We start from the raw sequence: 21788 nt of genomic DNA, 5'->3' as shown, positions 1-21788 counted from the left end.
TAACATGCGGTATCAATGAACACTACTGCTCTTCAGCATTTAACATGTTTTTTTTAATCTAATGTTGTATCTGTAAATGCACAGTGAACAAATATGACAGTTTACCGTTTTACAGCAACTAGCTAAGAAATTCACGTTAGATTTGGTACGGCTTGTCCGTAACCGCTAAATTGACATAAATACTTGAACACTGCCCTCTAGTGCCCTAGATGCAAACTTGCAATGATTCGCCTCCTTAATTAGTCAACAGTGGCATGAAGCTCAAATGAAATGTGTACGAGAAAATAAAACAAAAGCAGCAAGTTCAAGCTTTATATTTTATAACACATTTTACAGCGAGTGTTCCCTGAAATGACCCATCAACCCACGTATAGGCTACCTATTATATAAATATATAACTTGTGTCTTAATCCACTCCACTACATAATCACACTAACGCCTGCAGTGTGGACAACGTGAGACCCGTGAACACTAGAGGACAGTAGAAGCTAAAACTTCACATGGTAATATTACTACTCAGAGTGAGATAACTCTGAAATATATAACACACGTGTGAGAGGGGAGGTGCAATACGAGATAAATATTAATCTAATAGCCTAGCAGCAAATTGCAATAACTAATAAAAACAGTCCTTGAACTTTTTATTGGTTTACTATATGAAATGTCAGTTATCTGAGCTATGTTTTTATACTCCTGCATTTTTAAATGTTCGAGAATGATATTCATCTGGCAAGGTTTATCATTGCACAATTACTTTTTCCATGCCTTCACCAATCATAAATTCTGAATTATATGGTCTGCTTTTTACATGACTGTGTGGAGTGCTTGATTCTGATTGGCATTTAGTGGTCTGATATTCAATTGTTCTATGCTATTCTATATTATATCTGTTTTATTTTTTTATGGCTGTCCAAATTATTGTATTGTATTCTAGGCTATTCTATATTCGTCTTTAAAAAAATGCTATATAGCCTATATATATGGCTATCCGAAATGTCATATTCTGTAACATCCATTATATTCAGTTCCTTTCATATTCAAAGTGAGTTAAAATCAAAGTTAAAAAGGTTAAAAGCTAATAATATTAAATCCTATTAGCCTACATGTTATTATAGCCTATTACATTTCTTATATCTATTCTTAAACAGAAAATGTTATTTTCTTTTCTTTTGACACTTTTGTATTTTCTGAATCTGATTCTGAGTTTTCCAAGTCATCTGAATCTTTTCGAAGTCGATAAAGATATTTCAGTCACTTTTGAATCTAAACATTTGTAAACATCAGCTCTCGACTGAAAGTGACATTGGCCTTGGCATCTGTAGTGGCGTGTGTTACGCGCCCGCTCCCCGCCCAGCAGTGCGTTATCGCGCGGAGATAACTCCGTCTTAACAAGGGTCTCCTCCGGGTGTGATAAACGCCAATCCAGTCCTCTATCTCCTCCTCTACAACCTTCGATCCCTGGAACTTACATAATTCCCTGGGCGACCTAATGCTCGCACCTGCCGCGCCACCGGTCAGTGTTGGTCCAGGCTGCTGCTCGTGCTCGCCATCATGACCTGCTGTGATCAGAGATGCGCGCTCATCACAGGGGCCGTGCTGGGCGCCCTGATCGCCGTGCTGGGAGGGGTTCTCTTCCCTGTGGGCAACATGGTCATTGAAGACACCGTCAACAAGGTAAGCCGTCGTTTTTGTATATCAGTATTCGGCGCACATGCGTTTGCAGATACTCCAGACAGACAGATACGGTACATGATGAAGTTGCTGTGGAGAAATATTCTGAATAATTTAGGAACAGCCCATGTTAGGTACAACGTACTATTAATTATGTATAAAATTAAATCAAATGGGGTTTTGGGGTCAAGGGCATTTTTATTTTTATAAATGTAAGAATTTATTGATTAGAGTTTTATTAAATCATGAACTGTCATAATGTTTAAATCATAGGCTGAAAAGCCATTCAAATGACATCTCATACAATGTAAATATATGTTGTGTGTATGTAAGATATTTAAACAGCAGGTTCTTGCCTTGCCTCATAGTGTCAAGGTCAGTGATTGTGTGTTAAATAAGCTGTATTTTTCTTCTGAGGCAAAACCTTATAAATGTTCAGTATAGGCAAGATTTTAGGGCGTGTGCCTAGACAGAAACTGACTGAAAATAACCTCATGTTGAGAAATATTCATTGGGATGTGACAACTTGCCCCACTCTCCCCTATTTTGAACTGTACTCAAGAATAAAAAGGTATCAAATATGTACAGAGTATCTTATACCAAGTGTGTTTTGTGTCTCTAAAGGAAACGGTGTTGGAAAACGGGACTTTAGCATTTGACACCTGGACGTCTGTTGACGTAGCAATATACAGGCAGTTCTGGCTGTTTGACGTTCAAAACCCCGATGAAGTTGTAAGCCAAGGGGCCAAACCTGTGCTGGTGCAGAAAGGACCGTACACGTACAGGTAAGGCTTGTGGCCATATAGATACATATTCAATCAATACTCGTGTAAAAAAAAACATTCTTCATTTTCTCTTTAACCCTTGTATGGTGTTCGGGTCTGTTGGACCCGTTTTCATTTTTTATCAAAAGAAAAATGATACGATTAATTATTTTTTCAAACTCAGACTCATTGGCCTTGGCCATTTTCTGTGATAATTATATATAAGAACACATTTTCAATGACGACACACTGTACACCCACCCCCCCCACCCCCCCACCCCCCACCCCCCACCCCTACACATTTATATTACACACAGCATGTTCGGGTCCACTGGACCCGGAGCTAATAAAAGTGTGGATATTTTAGGTCCTGTATACCTTTACAATGTCCTCCTCCTGTCAGGGCCTGCTGTTAGTATGTGTATGTGTGTGTTCTTGTATATGGTTTATGAGGACACAAATGTGTATAGTGACATCTGTGTCCTCATAAACCAAACGGCATAAAAAACATACTAAATGGTGTTTTTTGAAGTTCAAAAAATGGCAAAAGTTTTCTGTGATTGGTAGGTTTAGGGGTAGGGTTAGTGTAGGAGTATAGATTATACAGAATAGATTATACAGTTTGTACATTAGAAAAAACATTACGCCTGTGATTTTTGTGTTTCTACCCCTGCCGTTCCCGCACAAGGTTGCAATTCTTAAATGTGATTAACAAAGTTAAAGAGAAAATATGAACCATATATGCTGTTTATATTGCTTGTAATGGGATGAAGTAAACATCTGTTGAGTGTTTTAACATAAAATTGTTTGATTGTGTTGAATTAAAAAACCCAAAATGCAGCGGGTCCACCAGACCCTCAAACACTGTCTGAATAACAAAAATATGAACACCACACAAGGGTTAAGAAAATCCAGGAAATTCGCTTCTTGATCTTTAAAGGGGGGGTACAATGGTGTTTCATGTATTCAGAGTTGTTTACAGTGTTAAAGAGATGGATTCTCATGCTAATAATGGCCAAAGTTTGAAAAGTTATTTTGAACGAATAACAGAGAATTTCTGTGCTGAAAATCATACTTCCGGGTTGCAACACGTTTCGGCTGGTTTTTTTCTATCGTAGATCTAATGACGTAGACCAGAGTGGAACTCCTTATATGAGCATTGCTCTCGGAAAAGCGCGTTCACGCACACGTCGACCAGAGGAGAGAAAGAACGCGCTCATGACGCGCTACTACCGGAAATCATCATCAGCAGCGCTAAATAGGAATGGTTGATGTCAAGAATGTCTCCAAAAAAGTGTGTTTTGGGATGTGAGGGAGGGAAGTTTACCTTGTTCAGCTTCCCAAAGAACCCAGTGTTACTGGAACAGTGGATGCAGTTTGTATTTCCGGGACAGCAAAGGAGTTCGGCAAGTGCGGTTTTGTGTTCTGGTCATTTCAGTGACGAATGTTTTATTAACAAGACCCAGGTCGTCGCTGGATTTGCAAACCGGTTGCAATTAAAACCTGGCGCGGTCCCAGTGATAAAACACCCCATTCATGTAAGTACAACGGTATCACGCGCTCCCGCTTGACTCTATAGCTCCGCCCACGCCCAGAATCAAGGACCTCGGCTTTTTCCGGATAGAATCGGAAAGCTGTATTTTTATTTTATAAATATGATGAAACTAAAGACTTTTTGGAGATATGAAGGACACACTATTACTCTATAGGTACTCAAGATTAACATGATATTGACTGAAACTAAGTATTTTACCCCCCCTTTAAAATGTACTTGACTAGATCTCCGTCTTTTGAACCGCGTGAAAGAATCTCAGTGCATCAGACTTTTGCCAAAAGTATAGACTATTTTTGCCTAAAAAAAAGACAGGATCAACATAATGCACTTCAAGCTAATTATAAAATGTGGTGATGTTATATATTCTTAAAATATGACATTACTTTGTAATATAACCAGTAAAACACCACATAACTAGCATTTTTATTGCAATTTTTAGCCATTAAATGGTCATGATGTATTTACTGGTCTGATATGCTCTCATCCTCTCTGTTGTCTTCCAGGACACGTTTTATCCCCAAAAGAAATATCCACTTCAATGACAACTTCACTGTGTCCTTTGTGCTGCCGATGGGAGCCATCTTTCAGCCTGGCATGTCAGTAGGAACAGAGGATGACATATTCACATCACTAAACCTGGCTGTAGTAGTATGTATTTTAACAACCATCTCTTGCATTCCCTCTCTGCCCTTCTGTCTTCCTCCTAAGCTCTTTTCCTCCCTCGTCCTCCATGCCAAGTTAATGTGATGAGTAATCCTCAAGACTGGAGTAATGGCTGCTGAGAATTCAGCTTTGCCATCACAGGAATAAATTATATTTTTAACTGTTATTTAAATTTGTATAATATTTCAAAATATTACTGTTTTTTGATCAGATAAATGCAGCCTTGGTGAACATTGACACAAAAAAATCTGGTAACTTTATATTAGGTGTCTTTACTATGTACATACATACATAAAGACAACAAGTACATTACTTAGTAATAATTTTTTTGATGTTGTATTGCAAAACACTTTAGCTGCTGTTGAGGTGGGATGTGGGTTAGGTTAGAGACAGGTTTGGGTAGGTTTAAGGGGTAATGGAAAGGGTCAAATGTGTAATTATAGATGTAATTACAGAAATGAATTACATCTGTAATTACATGCAGGTAATTATAATACAAGTACCATGTAAAAACATATCTACACAATAAGTGCATTGTATCAAATTATTTATTTTTGAATGTTAGTACATAGTTGTTAAATACACGTAAAATAAAGTGGGATCTTACCGAAAATCTTACCGACCCGAAACGAGCAAGACTGATGATCAAATGATTAAAAGTGACAGTAAAGATGTTTATAATGTTACAAACGATTACTTTTCTTTTAATTTCTGTTCATTTTCCCAAAAATATTTATCACGTTTCCATATATTAATATATTCCATATATTAAGCGGCGCAGCTGTTTATTGATAATAATAATAAGAAAGGTTTCTTGCGCATCAAATCAACATATTAGAATGATTTCTGAAGGATCATGTGACACTGAAGACTGCTAGAGTAATGATGCTGAAAATTCAGCTTTGCCATCAAGAATAAATTACACTTTTGTCAAGTTAAGTCACCTTTATTTATAAAGTGCTTTAGTAACACTTTACAATAAGGTTAACATGAACTAATAATACACTGCTCGTATACAGCATTTATTAATATTTGTCAATGTTAATTTCAACATTTACTGATACTTAAAGGGGTGGTATAATGTCCTTTTCACAAGAGGTGAATGTCGGGAGGAATGTCGTGTAGTCCCTACCAGCCGTTTGTTGTAGTCCTTAAAAAGCAATTTCTTTAAAAGCAAATATCTTCCTTTGCTTTGAACTTTGAGCGTCGTAACTTTGCAGATGTTGTTTATGCTCAAACAGCGACATTACACACTAACTAAAGTTAGAAAAGTGAAATCGTAATCAACCACCCCTTTAATTAAAATCTTGTTAACTTTAGTTAACTATCATTTCACTGTGAACTAACATGAACTAACGTTTACAAAGATGAACAAATACAGTAACAAATGGATTGCTGATGGTAGGTCTTATCTGGTTCTTGTGGTCTTTGCTGAGGATCTGTGCCGATGGTTGTCTTGTAGACGAGGCCTTCCCAGGGGATTGCCTAGTTGACAGGATCTCTGCTGACATTCAGGGCTGTGTTGCGGTTGTGTCGAGTGCAGGTCCACCATCTGATCTGGATATGACCTTGGGATAAACAGAGAGACTAATATTAGCGTAGATGCTTTTCTTCTTACGATGTAATGTGCTTGACATTGTGTATTATAGGAAGTGTTCCTTGTTCTGGTTAACTTCATTTATGCAGCATGGGAATTATTCAACGGCTGTGAATTATAGAAATGTGATAATGTGTTTTTTGTATGCTAGATTAAAGAGTTTTTAGTCTAGATTTAAACTGACAGAGTGTGTCTGCTTCGCATAGAGTTGATCAGGTTTTTGATTGTGGCCTGTGGAATGGAATGCTGGACTTTTTTTAAAATGTTGTACAAGTTTCATGATTTCAATTAATTAGACATTTAGATTACTAAAAATGTTACACAACGTATCCGTAACATGGTCGCTCCGCGACACTACAACATAGAATTGTATTTCGTGTCTCTTTTATATGTAATGTTTATTTAACCATAAATATGTGACAACAATAAGTATAACTAGGACATGAATTTACATTGTATATGTATATACATATACACATATATAAAATATGTAATATTAATCGTTAACTCTTTTCACTCACGTACTGACCCTTCATATAGATTCGACTGTTTCAGCATTGGTTTCAGTTCTAAAGCAAGTCAGTCAAAACAAAAGATAAAATGTTGATATCTGCAATTATCTGTCCAAAGGCAGCACAGCACTTGACTCTGTATGTTAATGCATAACTAACAAAGTTGTATAACCATCATCCCATATTCACTGGAATAGCTTATATTTATAATTACAGGTGATGTTCAGTCAGATAAAAGTGCTTTACAAGTAATAAACGCAAATAAACTTTGCTTGTGGTTGAATACAGTTGTTGATTTCAATGTTTTATTAGGCAGATGAATTTATGATTCCATACTTGATCAGTCTTTATTTTCTTCTCTTCCAGGGTGTCTACCGTTTACTTGATTCTACATTTGCTAATGCGTTAATCGAAAAATCCAAATCCAAACTTTTCCAGAGAAGGACTGTTAAGGAGTTGTTGTGGGGCTACAAAGACCCAATGCTGAACACCATGATGGGAGTTTTCTTTCCAGTAAGGATGACAACACTTGATGGCATTCACTTGCTAATAAAGCACCTTTATAGCCCCATTTATTGATAAAGTATACATAAGTATATACAGGAGAACTGCAATTACATAAGATTTATTGTGTTGTGAGTGTGCAAAAATCATTTGCAAATTTGGACATGACCAAGTAAATATGTATGTAAGAATACCAAGAATAAGAATGTTCGATGTAATAATTAAAGACCCCATGACATGGTTTGACAAAATATATATTATAGCCTCGAAGATACATTGAAAACTCAGAGTTTAAAAATGCTTATGTTCCTAGTTGGTATTGCCCTATTTGTTGTGTTATTTATGCTTTAACGTTCAAGAGAAAGTACTTCTTTTTTTCTTTTTTTTTAGTACAATGACACCACCGATGGACCATACACTGTGTTCACAGGCAAAGATGACATCAAAAAGGTAGCCACGATTGAACGCTGGATGGGGGAAACGTAAGTATGTTACATTAGCATGAAGAATACGTGCAACATGGAACATATATGTGATTCTTTGAGTTGTTGCTGTTTGTTGTTCTCTTGGAGACAAATGACCCCAGACCGTAAATGTAGATGTGGTAGTAAAACACAGACTAACAAAAAAAACTGTTGTACAGATCACTGACTTACTGGAATGACTCTTATTGCAACATGATTAACGGAACAGGCAAGTTTACCTCTAATATATTACATTTATATTGAATTAACTTTAATTATGTTACTATTGACATATGAAAATATATGGTATGACTTCTGTCCAAAAGCTCTTGGCCTAAAACTGGTAGATGTGTGCAGAGCTCAAAGTTTTGTTTATCATCTAATTATAGGGCCTTCAGCACTTATAAGTCACAATTTATTCTAAGATTTATTTTACAAATGTAATATTTCATACATTATTTCATTGTTATTCACTTATGTCAACAGATGGTTCCTCCTTCCACCCGTTCCTGGACAAGAAAGAACATCTATACTTCTTTTCTTCTGATATCTGCAGGTATTTTCAGTTCGTTCCCTATGTTAACCAGTAGAAAAAGTATTTTAACCACACTTATAAATTATGTCATTGCCTTATAGAGCAAAATATGAAACCATCTGCAAACAGCTGTTTGAACAACATGATGTGTCTTTTACTAATGTTAGACGACCACAAAATGTCCTTCTGAACAGTATATCTATTGATTTGTCATTTAAACAAACACACTTCAAAATGTTTTGCTTGAAAACTGCTGATGCTAGCTTTCTGTACAATAAATGCCATTTAGTTTGACATGGTGTATGACATTTATACATTACGTGTGACATTAGTGTCTATCTACATATTTTATGAGGCTACTATATAAAGTATTTTGAAATGTCCACACATCAGCAATATTCTCATAATCTATCGATTAAAGTCCCGTTACCTCCATGATGGTTCATGGACTTTCATCTCTTCGCATCCAATTAGATTTGATTTTGAATCCTGATAAGATATAATGAATCCAAGTGGAGGTTTCATGCGTCCACTCTTTTGTTTGTCATTACCACCAGAGGTCAGGCCACTCCTTTTCTTCAGCAGGGTCAGAGATGTCAGAAAAGAGTCTAGCAATGCCAACATTCCTTCACTTTCATCAATATACATCATCTGTGACTGGAGGAGATCAAAGCTAGACAGTGTCTTTTTGTCTTTTAGTCACATGATAAGTGTTAAAAATGTATGAGACCACATGTTAAGGCTTCTGAAATGTATTTTTTCCTCATGTTTTCATTCATGCAAAAAATATTTAGACACTTAACACACTTACAACACACTTAAAAATGTTATTGCATATATATATATATATATATATATATATATATATATATATATATATATATATATATATACAGTGTATACACAAAATATTAAATTAAATGGCACTTATTTTCAAATATATAGCACACTTAAAGCAAAATATGTCACAAAAATATGAATGTAATATAATGAAAACAATTACAAAATTGAATACAAAAATATTATTCATATACACTATCGCTTAAAAGTTTGGGGTCAGTAAGATTTTTTTTAAGAAATGAATACTTTTATTCAGCATTCTGAAGGATCATGTGACACTGAATACTGGAGTAATGCTGAAAATTCAGCTTTGATCAAAGTAATTAATATTCACATAGAAAACATTTAAAATTGTACTAATATTTCACAAGATTACTGTTTTACTGTATTTCTAAACAATTCAATTAGCCTTGGTCAGCATAAGAGACTTCTTTCAAAAACAGTAACAGTAAATCTTATCGACCCCAAAGTCTTGAACTTTGAGTGTATTATATCAATCATAAAACAAATGATATACATTTAACTGTTTAAAATGAAGACAAAAAGTATTTAGACACTTTCTGCTTGTCAAACAGTATGATGATGATGAAGCACACCTTGTCCCTTTGCAGTAAATATTCTGCTTGTCTTCTAGGTCAATATCTGCTGTATATGAGAGCACTGTGGACCTGAAGGGAATTGATGTGTATCGGTACATGTTGCCTGCTGAAACTCTGGCCTCTCCAGTGGTCAACCCAGATAACCAGTGCTACTGTACAGACCCGGTGATCACCAAAAACTGCTCTACGGCAGGACTTCTCGACCTCACTCCGTGTAGAGGTCAGTGCTTTGAGCCTCTTATAAAGTCAGCTGAGACTAAAATTTATTGAAGGCAAAATCATTTGTGAATTTGCCCACAGGAGTGCCAGTATTCCTCTCTCTACCCCACTTCCTCTATGGCTCCAATGATCTCGTCCAGGCAGTGGTCGGACTGAGTCCAAACCCTGATGAGCACTCCATATTTTTGGACGTGGAACCGGTGAGGAGCTCATTTCACTTTACATAAGTTTTCTTTCTTTAAAAGCAGGAAGCTTGATGATATGATAATTTAATGATTATGCATCTTGTGTCATTTGTAGATTACAGGTTTCACTATGAGGTTTGCAAAAAGGCTTCAGCTCAACATGTTGTACGGCCCATCGAATGATATTGTGTATGTAAACAGACATCACACGTTGTCATGAACAACGTTCATGTTTAGCTTTGCTAGAATTCATAAATGCCTGGCCTAACATGATGTTGTGTGTGTGTTTTTCTCACAGAATTTTGAGAAACATCACAGAACACACAGTTTTCCCTATTTTATGGGTGAATGAGGTGAGTGCTAACGAAGCATCTAAGTCCAATAAGAGTCCGATAAAGAAACCAGGGGCCGTATTCACAAAGCATCTTAAGGCTAAAAGTAGCTCCTATCTTCCTGATTTTGGAGAAACTCTTAAAAACAATGGGCGTGTCAGTCCTAATTTTAGGACTCCTACATTTTTGCTCTAAGAGTATTTCACAAAGTATTTTAGCGCTAAAACCAGCTTGTCACTATGTCACTAGGACCAAATCACAAACAATCCTAAAATGGCTGTTGCTGGCAATCCACCCAAACACACTGTATACCATTGAGGCAACAGGCGATAGAGTTGTGGGTGCTGAGCCCTTTTCTTCATAAATGCAATTAATATTTTGATTTATGGATTTTAATTTGCGATGGCATAACGTTAAGATTACTTTATGTACAGGCAAAATGTATTGAATGATGGATTGTATTGTTTATGTATATATACTGTATATACAGTACCTAAACTATATATATGTATATATATATATATATATATATATATATATATATATATATATATATATATATACATACATACAGTATCTATACTGGACCTAAATATTTGAATAAAAAATAAATACAAATAAATATATATATAATTTATTTGTATTTATTTTTTATTCAAATATTTAGGTCCAACTAAATCATTTAGGATTGTATACAACATTTAGGTAGAATTAAAGCATATAGATCCAATTAAAGCATTTAAGCTCATATAAAACATTTAGGTCCAACCAAAGCATTTATGCTCATACAGTATTGGTTGAATCAAAGCATTCAGGTCCAACTAAAGTGTTTAGGTTCAACCATTGACCCAAGTCAGTAAAATCATATTTAAATCTTTATAAATACAACAATATATATAACAGGCAAAAGTTTATAATATATGCAAATGTGATATGTATAGTGCGTGATTGTACGCTGTGTGTTATGAACATAGCATTTAGATAGAATAAGCCCTCTCTAGATCCATTATCTCCACTAAGTACTTTAGACCCATTGGGACCAACGGAGTAATTTCTGAAATCTTACATCTGATATATCAGAAGAATTATTACGGTCCATAAACAGCTAATCTCACACATGTCTGACCCCTGGACCATCTGATTGTCTCATCTGAGCAGGATTAGGTGCCGCCTCGCTGCTGACTATAAGATTGTTGTCTCTTATTTGTGTTAGACTGCGGTCCTGGACGATGAGACGGCCGACATGTTCAAGAAAGAGCTGATTTCTCGAATGGACCTGCTGGAGGGGCTTCAGATCGGACTTATAGCGGCCGGCTCCTTCTTATTTGTCAGCTGTATGATCGGACTGATAGTGGTGTGCACCAAGAATAAAAAGCCTAGCTTGATTGCATAAAGGGAGGGATGCTTGGTGCTTTGTGTCTTTGATTTTTGATAGCACCCTTTGGGGGAATTGTATATTGTAATTGTTTTTTGAGCTCAGAGTATCGCAATTCTATTTATATCATTTATATAATCTGCAATTTTGAGGAGTTGTTTTCTTTGTATTTGCTTGATATTGTATCAAGTCATACTTTCAATAGTTATCAGGGTAAATATCCTGCCATTATGTGGTCATAGTGTGGTTGATTTTAATTTTAAATCGTTTTGTATGTCAGCAGAATTTCAGTAAAACAAAGAACTGTGAAACTTGGCCTTTGTTTCGTTTTTCTTTCTGTAATTCCTTTCTGTACTATTTGCATGGTTGTTGCTTTATACACTTTATACATTCAAGTTCTAGCTTCTCATGCGTAAGAACAGAGAAACAGAAGAAATTCTGGAACAGATTTCTCTGTTATACCCTGTAAATCCATACGATTTATTTTCCACTCTCCAATGACTGCTAAATCAAAATGAGAGGGTTTGCAGAATAAGAGGCCCGTGGTTGAGTGGGACACACAGGGGCTTGTTTAATATTAAAAGTATGGCTGGGAGCACCCTCTCTCTGCTTTATGAATTTTGAATTGCCACTGGTCATCGGTTTGACCTATGGGTTTTGAACTGGTAAAGGCCAGAGCGAACAGCATGTAGGTTTTGGAATACAGGCTTGGAGACAAATGTTCATATTACTAACATAATAATGTGCATAATCGTAAAAACAATTATAACATTCTGATAACTTCTTGAGTTATATGAGGCCTTATAATAACAGCGTTAAATGTAATCTTTAGTAAATCTCGAAATAAATTGCGTATTCATTTTCATGCTGTCCATTATAAAGCTGTGGTACCTTAATTCCCTTGTAGCATTTAAAACAATTGATTTCAGTGTTATAATGTTAAGATATCGTCCATTTATCTGTCATTGTAAAGCAGTTAAAGAAGTTAAAGCAGGCCATTAGGAAAAATTGCTTTTAATGTTATTTTTATAATGTAGGCAAGGCAAGTTTATAATATTGGCTATATATGATTATAATATTGTAAAGCAGTCAAAGCAGACTATTAAGATCAGGGTATAATATATTTTATCTATATAAGATATATATAATATATGTATATATATATATATATATATATATATATATATATATATATATATATATATATATATGATTATGTTGATTATATAATATATGTTGATTATAATAACTATATACTGTAATAAACTATTTAATAATAATATACAGATCTATTACACAAAAAATATTGCTGGTTTAATTTAAAGTAAGTAACCTGGTTGCCTTAAAATTCTGAGTTCATTGAAATTATGTTAATACAATGAACTAAAGAAAAAATGTTGTGATAAATCATGACAATATTTTTTTTTTACAGTGTAGTATATCCGCTGTCTTGGTGCAGAAAATGTAAAGTATGTAACATTGTAAATTGTATGACTATCAAAGTCGATATTAGCCATGTTTTTGCATTTCATAACAGCTGCCCAATGTTTTCTAATCTCGCGATAACTGACCTGTAACCGGTAGGCAATGGCGCGAATTTATCAGTCAATTACAGCAGACATTCTCTGATTACAGTCTAATTAACCGACAGCAAATTTAATTCCTGAGTGAAGATGACCATAAAACTGACTGGAGCAGCTCCGTTGGAAGATGACTGGATCTAAAACTCTGTAAGTTACCAAAAACACACACGACGATGACGCTTTCAACGTTACGTGACAGACTAACAGTCCAGCACGGTTCCGTTCACACAACATATTAACCGAACAGAAAAGTCCTGTAAATTTAAGAGTGTGGGTTCGAGTAAAATTCAGTTGTCACTCTCTTGAAAAATTCAGTGTGAACAACAGAACCGTATTATGCACGCAAACTTAATTTGACTGTTTTTGACAATTTTTCGGTAGGCTACTACAAATATAAAAGGAATTCTCTGATCCTCTTGTAAAGAGTCCTAAAACATGACATGTTGAAGTTGTTTAATGCAGTTGTTCAATCTTATATTATTAATAAATAGGAATACACGAATCAAGACATTTAATAAAATAAAATTAACATTCACAGGAAATACAGCATATTTTCTATAGTATAATATTAAAACGTTATTATATCGTTACTCCAAATGCCATTTATAGAGGGCACAAAATGCCACAGCAAAAAACAAAAACATGAAACTTCTGCGAAATGCAGATTAAGTCAAAAGTCAAACTTAATATCAAGTTTGGCATAAAAATTAAATTCCAGAGGGAAAAAAAATGCATAGTGAATGAAATGCATCTAATAGCAGAAAGCTTTTAAACTATTTACAGACATTCAAAATACAAAACAAAATATAAGTTACACAGACATCAATCCACAATTTAAGCTGTACAATGCTATACATCATCTAAAATGAGAGACAATCATACAGTATCATTCATTCTCAACATTATCAAACATGTGTCTGTATAACAATGAAACAACATGCATGATGACATGCCTCATTGGGCCTATCCTTATGTGATTTAAACACTGGTATTACTGGGGCTTGAGTAAATCTACCTTACAAAAAAAATCTGCTTTAAGGCCTATTCACACCAATCAATCATAACTATAAAGATAACTACTGTAGAATAACTATATTAGCGTCCACACCAACAGACAGTAACGTGCTGTTTTGTCGTCTGCACTGTGTAGGTATTGTCCTTGGTGTAAACAGGCTTTTAACTGATTTATTGTGGTTCAGTATATTAATAAAAGAGGAAAACGTGCACATACACTCACATTTTAAACCAATAGTTCACCCAAAGTCTTAATTTACACTTACGTCATTCTTTCTTTCTTTCAGGAAAGACAAAAAAAAGGTATTTTGAAGAATGTTCACACTGCTCTTTTCCATGCAATGAAAGCATGACCAGTGACTGTCAAGCTCCTGAAAGTCCTGCATGTTTGGAAGGTCATGAGGGTGAGTAAATGATGATGAAACTGTCAGGGGTTTGAACGATCCATAAGGAAGCAGTTATGAGTTTGGATTATGGATGTTTCTCAAAGCAAACTGGGCAAACACACAACACTCTTTACAGTTTTATGGGCTCAGAGAGCCACCTGTCTGGTACCGTTTGAAATGTCTCCAAACCATATTCTCTTCCCTTATGAACATCTGTGGTGCAGCTGGGCTGATGTACTTTGGTCAGTGCGTCCAAGAATAATTCTCATGATCCATTCAGTCACAATAAACAATTAATTAGTTAGAAAACAAGCTTTTACTTTACTTGAGATGAGTAAGTACTTGAGAAAGTGCCAAGAATATGTGGTATGTACCAAGACATCCAAATTAAAATTTAAATCGTGTGACCTTTAGACCATTTCTGTTAGCTTTGAGGCTAATGCTAATGTTAGTGTTTGTCTAAAAGTTAAAGCTGCTTTCATATTCTCATGAAATTCTGTTGCTTCTAATCCATTTATATTAGCTTAGAAGCTAATGTTTCTGTGCTTCTAAATGTTGACAACTTTTAGCAGCTATATGTACCTAGAAATCCAAATATGAAATGTTGTGGCTTTTAGTCAGTTTCTGTTGGCTTAGAGACTAATGCTAGTTTACATAAAATACTCTTATGATCCATATCTGATCAAAAAGTTATTCGATATGTAGTACTAGAAGCCAAAACTGAAAAATGTGTACGTTTTAGTCCTTGTCTGTTAGCTTTGAGGCTAATGCTAACGCTAGTGTACTCCTAAAATTGGACAACGTAAACCTTTAACACATATGCACATTTGAAATTTACAGTCTTTCTCTTCAGGTAAACAAAGATATCGATGAGTCATCTTGCACTCGGGAGCATATGCTACATTTTGTCCAATCAAATGCTCTTTAGAACGAGAATGTCCCTTTCATTGGTACCACCTGCCTTTGGCTAGCATTAGCAAAAAGCAAATAACGGTTCATGGCTGTGACGTAAACTAAAGACTATTGGCTATTTAAAAGGATGAGCCGTTAAGATATGTTCCACCCCAACTTCCTGTATCGAAAGAAAATGCATCAAAGCAAGAACAAAAATGTGCTTGTCAAGCCATAAATGACTTAGCGTTACTTTCTGGTTTGTTCTGCACTACTGTGGCATCTTATATTATTTAGCATGAAACACAGATTAGCATGTGTGTGTGTCTGAGCATTTCTCAGTCTTCTGCTCTGGCCGTTCCTTATATATATATATATGTATATATATAAAAAAAACAGTTGAGGTTCATATCGGAGGAATATTCTCCAACATTCTCCTCTATTTTCCACTCGAGTTATCTCCGGATGCATGTCTTTATTCCTTTTCATCATCTCTACATCAATATCCATCCACTATGTTCCACCTCTATTCCTCTAGTAAGTGGTTCCGGCGGTTCCTGCTCTTCCTGTGGTCCAGCAGGGGTTTGAGTTTGCCCAGATCGCCTCTCATGGGGATCTGTATGTTCTGCAGACTCTGCATCTGCTTGCGCTCCTTGCAGTACTGGTGCATGGCCAGCGTCTCAGCCGGGCTGAAGGCCGACACCAGGGCTTTAGGGTGCAGTGCGGCTGCCCAGCTCCAGGGTGACTGCTGTTTATTGCTCAGGGCGCTGACCAAAGCCTCGCTCAGAACCTGGAGACGGATCTTAGCCAGAGTGCGCTTGAAGCCATTCTCTGTTGCCAGACAGTAGTACAGGCCCTGGTCTGAAGAATGCACCGAACGGATGAGCAAACCGTGATTGGTGGACACCACACGATCGCTCAGCTTCACCTGCACACAAAGAAAAGAATGACTGGTGAATGCATGGTTTTTAAATGCGTAGCAAATACTAAAATACTTTAAAACGGAAAAAAAAACATAATACATTGATCCTCAAAATGTATAAAATATTTGCTTATATAGCCTGCTCTTTTGCTTTATACATTAACCCTCTGGTGTTTTTCTGTAGTTTTTGGTCGAATTTTTTTATTTATTTTTTACTTCATTGGAATGGTAAAAAGGTTCAATGGTCCTGAAAACAGTCATTGTACTTTTATTGTATTTTTATTAATACATTTAGAATAATGTAATCGTATAATGAGTATATTGAAAATGTATAAATTGTATAAATGCTATTATAGTAATAAAAAAAATAACAAATATATATACATATATATATATAACATTAAAATATTATAATAATGTTTCATTTAATACATTTTATATAATTTTATATAGAACCTTAATAACAATAATTTATTTTATATAAAATAAATTTGTATATGTTTTTATATTCATTCACAGTTAATATTAATTTGTTAATTATATTATAATTAATTTAATTTTAAATAATTTCATATAATGAATATATAAAAAATAATGCTATTATAATATAATTAACACATTTATATTATATTTAAATATTATAATGTGTGAATTACTTTATATAAATAAGAATACTTTATTTGTAGTATATAATATTAATAATTATAAATATATTTATATAAAACATTTATTTATAATATTTTAATAATGATATTAATGTATTCATTATATTATAATATCATTATTTTTATATAAACTCATGATATATGATTACATTATGATTAATTAAGTAAAAAATACTTTGTATTTTCTAATGGGAAGAAAGTCCTTTTAGAATGTCTACATTCTAAAAATTGTCATAATTTTCTTAAATGTAAATGTTTTGTGTGTGTGCGTCCCTATTATTTATTGTAAGTCAGATGTATTTGTAGAAGTTTTGAACATCCCTGTGCGTCCTTTTATTTTCTTATTCTCCAAGCACAAAGGAAGCATTAAAAGTTTAGGAGGAGTCAGTCTAATGGGGCAGTTTGATGATTACAAACACATGATGATGTTTCATTGAAAGCACTGGAGTAGTGTACTGTACTGTAGGCCGCCTGTTGAGGATCAGTGTTTAATGTTGGACAGTTGTCTGACCTCTTTCCTGCGATCGTTGTCTCTCTGAATGAGCCATTTAACCGAGGCCTGAGGAGATTTGGGCTGACACTCCAAGAAGGTGGTGTTGTTTTTGACACCATACTGAGTCATCTCCACTGCATTCCTGTAGGCTGAAACCAGACATCAAGTGTTAGCCAATTCTCTCACACACTTAGTGAATATACTAATTGTAATTGTACTGCTGTTATTCAGCAGACACGCTAACATCTGCAGATCATGATGGGGTCCGAGTTCACTGAGTATGCAGTGAAACATACTTATGCTCTGAAGAGTAGTGGGCCAGAATAGCGTATAATTGGATAAGTGACCCTGTACACTGGCCAATGATATCATACATTCAACATCTGTGTTGACATTATGCTACTTTTGTTTTGTGCACACAGCTGGGATAACGCTTTCACTCTTCGTTAAGACTGCTATTTAATAATTCTGATGCATCCAAGTGTTGAACTGAGTCATCTGGATCACTGACAGCATCACTGCCAATTGTATTCAAATTAGCAGGTGTTCTGAATCTGGTCCCATGACAGATGCTTTCACAAGGACAGAGAGACTGAGACAAACAGAGAGAGGAAGAAGGAAACAATGGTGGTGGAAGAAGAGAGAGAGAAATGTGTGAGGAATTTGCACAAGATAAGCACTGAAAGTATGCACTTCATTGGGAAATGACATGTAGTGTGTACTTGTAACCGTTAGTATTGGAAGCAATAGTATTGGACATGCTAGTATTGGAATACTACTTCAACACATCATAAAATGACTTTGTTGCATGAGCATGTTAGCATTAGCATTGGCTGCGTTCACGTCCGAATTAGCATAATTACAAGATGACAACTTGGAGATTCTACTCTGAGCAGTTCGGAATGATTAGTTTCTATGGCAACATTCATAACGCCAAAATGGATCCATTTGTGGCTGTGTTGTTGATGAGCAAAATACTTAGTCACTAGATTGATTCACGTCTAGATGCTCTTGAAATTTTTTTTTTAATTTTGTGTCCTAACCAGACTGTCATGAATTGCGTGGAAGCAAAGGCGGTAGTCGGATCTAAATGCAGCAGACTTTAATAAGCACAGAACGGGAAAACTCGGAACAGAAACGTACATATATTCAATAACTGACAACGAACAAAAGAGCACACAGGGATTAAATATACAGAGTGGATGAGGGAACGAGACACAGCTGGGGCAAATGAGAACAACGAGAGGGACCAAACGAACTAACAAGGCAACACACCTGAAACAAGGGAACTAATAATTAACATGACTAGGGATACAATGAACAAGGCAGAGAAACAAGATACAAACTGAATGCAAAAAACCAAAGACAGTGAAACCACAAACATGACAATAAACAAAACCGTTACATTATCCCCCCCTTCCATAAGGCGTGGCCTCACGCCGTATCAGAACACAACCTGGGCGGGAGGGGTGGGCGTCATGGAGTCCCAGACAGGGTAGTCAGGACCATAGACTCCATGACGGTACCGGTGAGTGGCGGAGCAGGACATGTAGGTGACCAAGGAGGACCAGGAAGTGCCGGTGGCCACGGCGGTGCGGGACGTGCCGGTGGCCACGGTGGAGCAGGACGTGCCGGTGGCCACGGTGGAGCAGGACGTGCCGGTGGCCACGGTGGAGCAGGACGTGCCGGTGGCCACGGCGGAGCAGACTCAGACAGGGACCAGGGCAGGGCATACACAGAAGGGGATTGGAGCAAAGACAGTAGGGAAAAGCACCATGTCGACGTGGCCTTCATGGTCCCCACCGGACCCCTACTGCCCCCCCCCAAAAAGTTCTTGGGGAAATTAAAGCGAATAGCCTCCGGGCTGGCATAGGACTCTGGAACAGCCTCTTGGGCCTGAAGAGACATGGGCTCTGGGACGGCCTCCGGGCAGGCAACGGGCTCTGGGACGGCCTCCGGGCAGGCAACGGGCTCTGGGACGGCCTCCGGGCAGGCAACGGGCTCTGGGACGGCCTCCGGGCAGGCAACGGGCTCTGGGACGGCCTCCGGGCAGGCAACGGGCTCTGGGACGGCCTCCGGGCAGGCAACGGGCTCTGGGACGGCCTCTGGAACACGGAAAGGGCAGGAGACAGTCAGCTGGGAGGTGTGTGCTGTCCAGGCACGCAGGGCCATCATGGCATAAAAGGCACGGATAACTCTCTGGGCCATAGCTGGGCTGACAGAAGTAGCAGGTGGCTCACGAACGGTCTCTGGGCTGGTAGCAGGCTCTGGGGTAGTCTCTGGGCAGGAATCCACTGCTGTGTGGGTAGCCCAAACACACATAAGAGCAGCAACATATACAGACAGGGCAACCTCCTCTTCCCCAACAGGAGTGACAGGAAGAACAGACCGTACTTGCATGACCTCCAGACTTCGGGATTTGCAGGGGGTTCTCTTCCTCCTCCTACGTCGGCGAGGGGGCGCTGCAGAGAATGATGGTTCTGGATGGGCAGGGCTGGACTCAGACAACTGGGCAGGGCTGGACTCAGACAACTGGGCAGGGCTGGACTCAGACAACTGGGCAGGGCTGGACTCAGACAACTGGGCAGGGCTGGACTCAGACAACTGGGCAGGGCTGGACTCAGACAACTGGGCAGGGCTGGACTCAGACAACTGGGCAGGGCTGGACTCAGACAACTGGGCAGGGCTGGACTCAGACAACTGGGCAGGGCTGGACTCAGACAACTGGGCAGGGCTGGACTCAGACAACTGGGCAGGGCTGGACTCAGACAACTGGGCAGGGCTGGACTCAGACAACTGGGCAGGGCTGGACTCAGACAACTGGGCAGGGCTGGACTCAGACAACTGGGCAGGGCTGACACGAAGAGCGGGCTCGGCCGTGCAGACGCGATGAGCGGGCTCGGCAGTACGGATGCGGCGAGCGGGCTCGGCCGTGCGGACGCGATGAGCGGGCTCGGCAGTGCGGATGCGGCGAGCGGGCTCGGCTGTGCAGATGCGATGAGCGGGCTCGGCTGTGCGGATGCGGCGAGCGGGCTCGGCTGTGCGGATGCGATGAGCGGGCTCGGCTGTGCGGATGCGGCGAGCGGGCTCGGCTGTGCGGATGCGGCGAGCGGGCTCGGCTGTGCAGATGCGATGAGCGGGCTCGGCTGTGCGGATGCGGCGATCGGGCTTCCTCAGTGCTCGGTTAGAAACTCTCTTAGGTGAACTGTGCTTGGGCTTCACTGAATGCACTGGTTTAGGACCACAGCTGATTTCCTCAGCGAGTCCTACAGTGAGAGACGAACCGCACACCCACAGCGCTCGGTCCAGGAACTGCACAAAAGAGAGGTGTTCCGCATCTAACAGAAGCATTGCGCCGAGCGTGTCGTCCATCCCACTCCAGAAATTATACTTGAGTGTTTCCTCACTCAAATTGGTCTCATGATAAAACTCTAGGTAAGCCCCCACGTAATCATCAAGCGACCGTCCATTCTGGTAGAATCCGTCTTCCATCATCATACCTCTTGCTTAGTTGTCCCCGGGTAGGCTACTAACTGCTAGATCCTGGTGTGGTCAGTTATTCTGTCATGAATTGCGTGGAAGCAAAGGCGGTAGTCGGATCTAAATGCAGCAGACTTTAATAAGCACAGAACGGGAAAACTCGGAACAGAAACGTACATATATTCAATAACTGACAACGAACAAAAGAGCACACAGGGTTTAAATACACAGAGGGGATGAGGGAACGAGACACAGCTGGGGCAAATGAGAACAACGAGAGGGACCAAACGAACTAACAAGGCAACACACCTGAAACAAGGGAACTAATAATTAACATGACTAGGGATACAATGAACAAGGCAGAGAAACAAGATACAAACTGAATGCAAAAAACCAAAGACAGTGAAACCACAAACATGACAATAAACAAAACCGTTACACAGACGAGATTTAGTTTCTAGCAATAAGCAATTTGTACTCGCATTTAGAAGCAAAAATGCGGCAAAATGTGGCACATTCACAGCCAATCTGAACATATA

At 38.0% G+C, this 21788-nt stretch overlaps 2 protein-coding genes across 2 annotated transcripts in view; one reads left to right on the top strand and one right to left on the bottom strand.

The window, feature by feature from the left end:
• Positions 1–1358: 1358 nt before the first annotated feature.
• Positions 1359–12130, top strand: cd36 (CD36 molecule (CD36 blood group)). Its single transcript, XM_079623650.1, has 12 exons — positions 1359–1674; positions 2296–2456; positions 4494–4638; positions 7129–7275; positions 7657–7748; positions 7910–7959; positions 8217–8286; positions 9740–9924; positions 10005–10123; positions 10224–10297; positions 10407–10461; positions 11654–12130. Exons 1-12 carry the CDS (start codon positions 1552–1554, stop codon positions 11831–11833), a joined length of 1401 nt encoding a protein of 466 aa, XP_079479776.1. The 5' UTR covers positions 1359–1551; the 3' UTR covers positions 11834–12130.
• Positions 12131–14809: 2679 nt separating this feature from the next.
• Positions 14810–21788, bottom strand: part of sema3c (sema domain, immunoglobulin domain (Ig), short basic domain, secreted, (semaphorin) 3C) — a gene marked incomplete at its 5' end in the record, with an annotated part of 47521 nt that continues 40542 nt past the window's right edge. Inside the window, 2 exons of the mRNA XM_079622229.1 lie at positions 14810–16617; positions 17788–17918. Of these exons, the coding sequence (XP_079478355.1) occupies positions 16216–16617; positions 17788–17918 (533 nt within the window). The 3' untranslated portion in view covers positions 14810–16215. The remainder of the gene's footprint in view (positions 16618–17787; positions 17919–21788) is intronic.

Source organism: Phoxinus phoxinus (assembly GCF_949152265.1).
Source record: "Phoxinus phoxinus genome assembly, chromosome: 9".
Lineage (NCBI taxonomy): Eukaryota > Metazoa > Chordata > Actinopteri > Cypriniformes > Leuciscidae > Phoxinus > Phoxinus phoxinus.
The sequence above is the reverse complement of the archived record's forward strand: the minus strand, read 5'-3'. Positions and strand labels throughout refer to the sequence as shown.

What these genes read in the sequence shown, in the direction of transcription:
- cd36 (XM_079623650.1), top strand. Translation starts at nt 1,552, where the DNA reads ATGACCTGCTGTGATCAGAGATGCGCGCTCATCACAGGGGCCGTGCTG. An exon ending in TTGAAGACACCGTCAACAAG is followed by an intron (nt 1,675 to 2,295) that starts GTAAGCCGTCGT and finishes GTGTCTCTAAAG; the next exon opens with GAAACGGTGTTGGAAAACGG. An exon ending in GGCCCATCGAATGATATTGT is followed by an intron (nt 10,298 to 10,406) that starts GTATGTAAACAG and finishes TTTTTCTCACAG; the next exon opens with AATTTTGAGAAACATCACAG.